An 8,327-nucleotide genomic window follows, 5' to 3' on the forward strand; every position below is an offset into this window, starting at 1 on the left:
TTTTTAATGCTCCCATAAACAAAACAAAAAAAATGACTGCTTACATGCATTTTATTTTTAGACTCCACGTTGAACTTAAAGCCACAGTAGGCCTTGCATTTGTTGAATATATTCCTCAGTTTTTGATTTCTCCCTGTCCAACGCAGAAACATCTGAATCCTTTTGCTGCTGATGATAATGCATGATGTCCTTTGCTATCCTCATGCTGGCAGCCTGTCCTCCTGCCAGGTTTACAGCATGAGGTCCAACCTGTATGAGAGGAAATGGGTAAGGGATGCATAGTTTATTAAATAATTGTAAAATTTACATTCAGACTTTTTCTTTTACCTGCAGAGCGGTGTATTGCCCCATTAGGTAAAGTGGACAATCCTCTGCCCACTGCAGGCTCTCTGATATGCACGGCCAACCATCAATCACCTTTATCGATAAACAATAAAGAGGTGTTCCATTAATCTATTGTCATCTACTGCCTTGTTGAGGTTATAGCATTAAAAAAGAGAACATTTGGATAGTATGGACAAATTAATGTAGGCTCTTATCTCACATCCTTCAAGTAAAGAAGAACTGTTTCTAAATATGTTCCTCTTCGCAGTTCCATTCTGTTAAACAGCCCAAAATGCTTTGTTTTTCTACCCACCTGAATAGGGAAATCCCACATCACTTTTGAAAGCAGAGGGTCCTGTTTGACATCAAGTTTGCAGCCGGTGGCGAGCCAGATCATGTCTCCAGTCCAGTGTCCCCCGTTGCTGAGGGAGAGACTCCAGGCCTGACTCCTGTAGCACCAGCTGGCTTCATCTACCTGGACCGACGTATGAAGGGAGGGGTCTCATGTTGGTCTTGGTCTTACTCAAACCGTCCCTGCCTGTGATGATGTACTTTTACCTGACAGTATGTCTTCACATCCACCTGTCCGCTCAGGATGAACGGCTGTAGTTGAATGTAGGCCTCTGGGGTGACGGCTCCTCCTTTTCTTGCCTGGCGGATCATAGCCAGCCGTTTGTGTAGACTCCGTTCATTGTAGAACTGTCGCAGGTAGGCCTGACCGTCCATCTTGATGCCATGCTCCACATGAGAGTAACGACCCACCAGATTCTCCACATCACCCACATCAAACTGCTTCAGCTGTGATGGAAACATTGTCAGTTGGTGTTTTCGTTGCTAGTATGACATGATAAATCTTTAGTCTGCATCATGCTGTCACTCAACCTGCAGGTGTTTCCTCATGACCCATGTCACATGGCTGGCACCCTGCTGCAGAGCAAGCGAGACGACATGAGCGCTGGTCAGACCTCCTCCAACTACCATTACTCTCTGCCCCGCCTCACACACGACGCACAGCTCTAGAAACAGCGACATACAGTGGCAAGACAATAGCGACAGTGGGAATAGGGTGTCAAAAAGTTGCTGAAGAATCTCAAAGAGGTGAAATCTTTATCAGATATTTTCAAAATCTGTTAAAAAACAAAAGTAGACACATTTGATTGTAACAATAGTAGTGTTCTATATTCCAAAGCGGATGAACGAGTTCTGGAAAATTGCCACCCAAAACACTGGTGCAAAGGTAGCTACGTATGTCTACAGTTTATGCCATCACATCCCTGCAGAGATTTCCTATCATAATGATGAAACAGAATAAATCTGACTCACCTGGAGTGGGAAAAGCGTCTTTCTGTGTCTGGCAGTCTGAATCTTCACATTTCTGCTGAGAGGTAGCAAGGTGGTGCATGAGGTTGACTGTGTGTTGTAATCTTTCCTCTGGGTAGCTCTCTCCGATGTTTGACACCCATGAGGGGATGTTTGCCATCTGGGCTCGGGTAGGACCTGTGGCCAAGACAACTCTACGAGCTTTTAAGACAGTTCCTTCCTGAAGTTGGACTTGGAAATATTTCACCCTCTTCTTTGTCCCGTCTCTCGTCCTTTGAGTTACTGTCTCAGCCTCAGCCTCTGTCTCCTGCACTTTTATCCATTTATTCTCCTCTTCAGCCTCTGCCTTGTCTTCAGTCACAGGAGTGATTCGCTCCACTGTTCCCTTCACCAACACTTGGTCTAAGTTGTATCTCTCCACCTGTAGATTCACCAACTCAGCTTCTCAGCTCTAGTTAAGGCATTCATGCAAGATTAATGCTTGCATTAGTCCATATTTTATCATAAATGTTAAATAATTCCAAACAAATCACAACAAATAAAGTGTTAGCCAATCTCGAACGTTTTTCTGTGTGGCAGCTGGACCACCAGTCACCCAACACCCCCTTTTAAACTTATCTTTTTCTTGATACCCGTATCTCAACCAGGAGTCAGTGTTAGACTGATTCTGTTACAGGAAAACCCAGAGGTATTACATTAAGAAGAATATCTGTAAGTGCTATGTATGACGGTAAAAAGACAGCATGGGGGATTATTCTGATTGCTGCTTTAGGCCAAATCTGCCTTGTTGGCCACTTTTTGCCAACTGTGGCCCAATTTTTGCCACGTCTCTTCGCCACTTTTAACCAATTTTTCTTGTTTTTCTTTTTCCCTATCGTGCCCATCTTTACCCATTTATGCTGCTTTTTGACCATTTTAACCACCTTTAACTTACCATTGTTAGTCCACTTTTTGCCCAATTTTGCCACAGCTTTTTGCCACTTTTCAACAATTTTTTGTCACTTTTCACAGTTATTCAGTTCTATAAAAGTTGTCTTAGTTTCTTCAGCTCAATTTTCTGTCATCTTGATGTTTGTGCACACAATTTATTAAAAAAAAAAACTTGCATACATCACGTGCTTTGCCTTTAACGCTGCATGGCAGCACCTCCGTCCAACTGGACTTGAAGCACTTTGTGGCACTTTCCTGATGTCATTTCCACTTGTCTAGATCTTTGCTTGTGTTGTTCTTGCTCTTGGATGTACTGAATCTATCTGAGCAGAAATCCTACGGAGTGTTGTGCTTATTTTCATGCATGAATACCGCTTATTGAAAGAGAAGAGCTGTTTTAAAATTGCTGCCCTTTGCTTCTGACGGACGCAAGCTACATTTTGGGAACCTGATGCAGAAGGTTGGAAGGCTTTGCCACTTTAAAGAATATTTTCTCAGAATATGTAAAAATTATCCACAAAAATGAAAACTTGGTTTGCTGTATTGTACACACACCTTATGGGGTTAAATTCTTAATGAAAAGACTCCTAAATTTAAAAAAATGTAAAAGGTAATGGAGGTGGGCGGACGCCCTGTCAGATTGCATGGGGCCAAACCCTGACTACTCAGAGTGCACTGCAGATCACACTTTCCCTCTTATTTACCTCACATTCAATCTGGGTGGATTAAAGTGGTCTGGTCTGGCCTTTACATGGGTAAAATAAAATCAGCACTGAGATGAAGTGCGCCACTCTTTTGCACAGCTTTCAGTTTTATTTTTACAGAAATGTCAGCTAGTGCTTGTGAGGATTAGTGTTACATTAAACAAACCATGCCAAGCACTTACAAACACATGCTGTGCATCCGACCTGATCCTTAAAGAAATCCACACTCAGTCTGGTTCCTGGCAGACTGAAGGATAAACTTTTCTTCAATGTTGAGGTGATGTTCAGACGTCTCTTCTCCTTCTTCCCGAGCCTCATGTCGTTGAAAAAAGCATTTTCATCCAGAATGTAAAGTTGATCCGGCAGACTGTGAAGCTCAGACGATCGGTCAGATTTTAGAGCAAACTCCTGCAGCGCCTTCTGCAGGAAAACAGACACTATGGTGTTTATTGAAGTCACTTCCTTGTTTGACTTAAGGGAAACCAGTTAGTGTTTGTACCTTACTGTGAGGGTCCGTGTGCACCAGCGTATGTGAGCGCAGGTGAGGGATGTTCAGAGCTGTGAACTGGCTCTGCCACAGAGTCGTCCACTCGCCGTAGGAATCCACCACAAGGAGATTCAGCGGGGGGGACGCAACCCTCTCTGATATGTTTGTCTTTGCTAGTCGCTCCTCCAGCGTAGGGCCTGTTGACACCGATCATAAGCAGGGTATAAACTGAATCATGAGGCTGCACAGGAAGTAAATGTCTCATTTTAAAATGTCACATTCACATCACACATCTAAAGACTCAGCTTTTCAAATCCAAGAACAAAAGAAGTGAAACCTCTTATTCACTCTGATCAGAAGACTTCTGTAAAACCCCTCATAGGGGAAATTTTGGGTGAAAAGACAAGGCTTGCAAAGGTTAGCTAAAATTTTAAAAAGCCAAGTCACCATATGAGGCCAGAAAGCCCAAATGTTTGTCTGTAATCAAGATCAGAATTACAGACACCCAGCTATTCATTTTTGTCTTCTATGAGGGCCATAAATCTCCACTTCTGTCCATGATTTCCAAATCTTCTTGCCACTTTTAAATAATTTTTTATGTTTATTTCCAATTTTTGCCATTTCCTCCCATTTCTGCCCTATTTCACTCATTTCTGCCATTATTTCCAACCACTTTTTGCCCACATTAACATTTTTTCCTTTTTTTTTTGGCCATTTTTCGATGTCTTTAGCCACACTTTGCCAATGTTTGCCTAGTTTTGCCACTTTTGTCTATTTTTGCCAGTTTTTGCTGCTTTTTGCCAGTTTTTGTCACATTTATCCAATTTTTGCCCTTTTTCACCCATTTGGGTCTCTTTCTTAGCCACTATTTGCCCGTTTCTGCAACACATTTTTTTTTACCTTGTTGCCAACTGGAGCTTTTTGGCACTTTTTGCTGCATTTAACCCCTTTTTGCTGGGTTTTTTTGCACATTTTTGCTACTTTTTGTAAAAATCTTTGTCGCTTCTCATCCATTTTGCCCATTTATGTCTTTTTTGCTACTTTTTAAAATTATTTTTCAAACTTTTATGCCTTTTGTTAACAATTTCAAGCCTTTCTTGTCACTTTTCACCCTAAATTCATTTATTATCTTATGTCAAAAAATATGTACGAGTTTCTTCTGTTTTTTTTTTTCCTGGCATCCTGACATTTGTGCACATTATGGCCTAGCTGACAATACTTTCCTAATAGTTCAGTGCGTCCATCCACATTGTTAACATAATTAAAAAGTAATTCTGTTTGAATAAAAGGGGTTTAGATTTTGACAAAGGTTATATTGTACTACAGCATAAATAAATGATACTCATGTTTTGTTGCTTTGATAAGAGTGGTTATTATACAGGTTAAAAATACAGCTGAACAACTGACCACGGTTTTGCTGCCCTTCTAAACACTGTTGAGCCACATAAAGGCCATCTTGGCCCTTTCGATTAACCCTCATTTTTTTGAGGTGTACCATTCATTTCAGAAGTTCTGTCTTTTATAACTCAACATTTTACAAAGGCAACAGAGGTTAGTAATCAGCAGTACAGCCTGTAATGTTACAGCATTTGTTTTTCATTATCAGGTTTGAATTATGATGATTGTATCATTTGTTAAATAAAGCCGAGTGTAGTGTACCAGTAGGGTGTCTCCTCTTCTTCCTGGTGCTGCTGCGTTTGTTGTTGGATGTTTCTGGGTTTATCTGAGGCCTCAGAGAGTCTGAGCAGCAGGGCCAGAGATCAGGACCAGGGTCTGAGTTTAGACCATGGTTGGGGTTTGATAGTAAAGTAGCCAGGGTCAAAGCATGAGGGCCGGCTCCTATGATTAACACATCGAGTATCACCATCTGAAACACACACAATAACAGCAAACAGACATGAAAGGTATGGCTGTTAAATAATGAGACTGTGCTTATGAGGATAAAAACAAATTTTGCATGAAAGTTTGAAAATGACAAAAGTGTGCCAAAGTTGTTCCAAAATTTCTGACTCCTGATCAAAAGGAAAAACACAAGCAGATATGTGGAGACATTTTGGGACAAATTAAAGGAAGCCGACATTTTTTTAGAAGGAGCGATTAACATGCGATGAAACTTGGATCTTCCAATAAGATCCTGAGATTAAACCTCAGTCAGTGATTGAAAAACATCATCATCACCAAGGATGAAGAAAGCATGACAAAGCTTCTGAGACTCCAGAAGAGGACCAAAACCAGAATCGTGTCTGTCTGAAAGCACTATTCCCAAAGAAGACCTACTGCAGTGCAAAGGTGTTGATGCAGAAGAGGAATAAAGGAGAAAGACATCGAAAAATGTTTATGTTCAATAAAACTGTATTACAGTAGTCTTTTTTAATAGCCATACTGTAAAAAATACAACTAGAACTGAAGATACAATAAAATACGCCATGATATACAAATACAACCATTCTTGTCATTTTAGTTTAAACATTTAGTTACACTGTTTGAGTCCTGAGTTTGTTTTCATGCATTTTAACAACTTCAGTCCTTGTGAAAACTGTTCCAATGCTGAGACAAACTTTAAATGCAGTGAAATACAACACACTGCTACATTAGTTTTTAAATCCAGCTGATAAAGGAAACTATCTTCAGAAAAACATCATGCAGTACGCCACAGTACCTTCAGTCAGGATCAGGCCATCTGTGTCTACTTCAGAGACAGTTTAACGTGGTCGCTGTCTCAGCTCTGTAGTGTGTTGTTAGACCTGGGACAGTGGCGTACGCAAGCCTCTCATGTAACCCAATCCACCCAGGCTCAACAAATTTAGCAGGACCTCACCGGCTCAACAGGGAAAGCTGGAAATAGCAACAGTGCATGTGAGTGTGTCATTTTAGCAGCACAACTCATCCCAGCATGTAAACGGTTAAACTGTTTCAACATCAGGTATGCTCTTATCCACATTCATGCCAACTTTATTTTATTTTGAGCATCTTTTTTGTGCTATTTTTCAAAGCATTTGAAAAAATCTTGGGATTTAAGCCCTAATAAGGATAAAAAGCTAATTCATGCTTCTGTCTTGTTCGTATAAAGCTATGGAAAGCCAGTAGACAGTCAGGTTAGTGTAAAGACTGGACTCTCCAGTCTCTAAGAACAAGGCTTTGTGAAATTCATTATTGTTAAAAATACTAGCACAAATTTAATTTTTACAATGAAGTTTTTTGCCTTTTATAAAGATTTGCTATGTAACTTTCAGGGCAGACGGGGCACAGAGGGTCTCATGGCGAGGTTCTGCTCTGTTAGAGGGCAGCCCAGGTTCAGGTCTGTCCTGTGGTTCCTTTCCTACATGTCATTCCCTACTCTCTAATCCCTGTTTCCAACTCTGTCCACCGTCCTCCTCTTTAACAAAGGCACAAAAGCCTCAAAATAAACAATTTCGTCCATATTTTCTACCCAAGAAGCTCTCTTTGGACACCTCCTTCTTTTCCACCAGTGAGCAGTGCTGAACCTGGAACCAGTAAGTTAAAAAAAATTCACATTCATAGAAGCATCTATAGCAAGGCTGGGCTTTAAGTCATGTTCTGTTTTATTTCATTTTCATTATCTGTTCCATTTACCACTGTCTTGATTTGTATATTGCTCCTCCTTTCAGCTTTTTTCCTTTTTTCACTCCTAGACGGGCCAGTCCTCTTCCTGTCCCTTTGATTTCTTTCATTCATAAACTTTCACAGGACTTATGCACACGATGCCTCACCATGCAAAGAGAGCGCTATCACATGGGGACCCCCTCAGGGGTTTTTCTACTGTCATTGCAAAGGTTGCACATTCTGGCCTGACTGGCCTTTGGCCCCCATCAGCTGTCTGTGTTGCCTGTTGTCATGCAGTAGCTCTCTCTGTGATCAAGAAAGCAGCAGACAGAGAATCTTGTTTCTCACTGTCTGGGAGTCTTGCAGGTGCTTTTTTGCAAACTCCGAGCAGGCTTTCATGTGTTTTGCAGTGAGGAGAGGCTTTCATCGATCCACTCTGCCATAAAGCCCAGACTGGTGATGGGCTGCACTGATGGTTGTCCTGCTGGAATTTTGGCCCGTCTCCACGCAGGATCTCTGGAGCTCAGTCTATCAGATTCTTGGTCATCTCATTTACTACGGCCCTCCTCCCTTGATTGTTCTTGAAAGAGTCCTAGTTGTTCCAAACTACTTCTATTTGAGAATTATGGAGGCCACTGTTCTCTGAGGAACCTGCAGTGCAGGATAATTTTTTTGCAGCCTTTCCTGGATCTGTGTGTGATCAAGTTTTGATAGATACTCATATTTAAAGAACCAATGGGGAGATATACACATGGAAGAGCACACATGACTAATAAAGTGACAGTTCTCATCACTTTGCTGTCCCGCTGCCTGAATTAAAAAGTTTAACAGTGTTCAACATTTTTAAACCATGGACAGGTGCCGCCTGAAGGCAGGCCAGCCAACCTAAAAATAATGATCTAAATTTAAAAACAAAGCAAATGATGCATGCGTGAAGAGCTGTTTGTTCCTCTTATTTGTAGAACCATTGATGGTATAAGTTTGTAATGTTTACTATT

The 8,327-nt window shown here is 41.2% G+C and overlaps 1 protein-coding gene across 1 annotated transcript; it reads right to left on the reverse strand.

Moving 5' to 3' along the window:
* Positions 1–26: 26 nt before the first annotated feature.
* On the reverse strand, positions 27–6,531 carry zgc:113276 (uncharacterized protein LOC553748 homolog). The gene is made up of 10 exons (XM_041790112.1): positions 6,425–6,531; positions 5,425–5,632; positions 3,778–3,962; positions 3,483–3,698; positions 1,648–2,065; positions 1,207–1,340; positions 883–1,122; positions 638–799; positions 328–417; positions 27–249 (listed from the first exon to the last, which is right to left on the reverse strand). Exons 2-10 carry the CDS (start codon positions 5,630–5,632, stop codon positions 76–78), a joined length of 1,827 nt encoding a protein of 608 aa, XP_041646046.1. The 5' UTR covers positions 6,425–6,531; the 3' UTR covers positions 27–75.
* Positions 6,532–8,327: the final 1,796 nt, after the last annotated feature.

Source organism: Cheilinus undulatus, linkage group 1, assembly GCF_018320785.1.
Source record: "Cheilinus undulatus linkage group 1, ASM1832078v1, whole genome shotgun sequence".
In the NCBI taxonomy this organism is placed as follows: Eukaryota; Metazoa; Chordata; class Actinopteri; order Labriformes; family Labridae; genus Cheilinus; species Cheilinus undulatus.

Bases quoted from the DNA above. Each gene is read 5' to 3' on its own strand.
- zgc:113276 (XM_041790112.1), bottom strand. From the start codon at position 5,632: ATGGTGATACTCGATGTGTTAATCATAGGAGCCGGCCCTCATGCTTTG. The intron at 1,341-1,647 runs GTGAGTCAGATT...CGCTGTTTCTAG, and splicing joins AGACGCTTTTCCCACTCCAG to AGCTGTGCGTCGTGTGTGAG. The intron at 250-327 runs GTAAAAGAAAAA...CCTCTCATACAG, and splicing joins GGCAATACACCGCTCTGCAG to GTTGGACCTCATGCTGTAAA.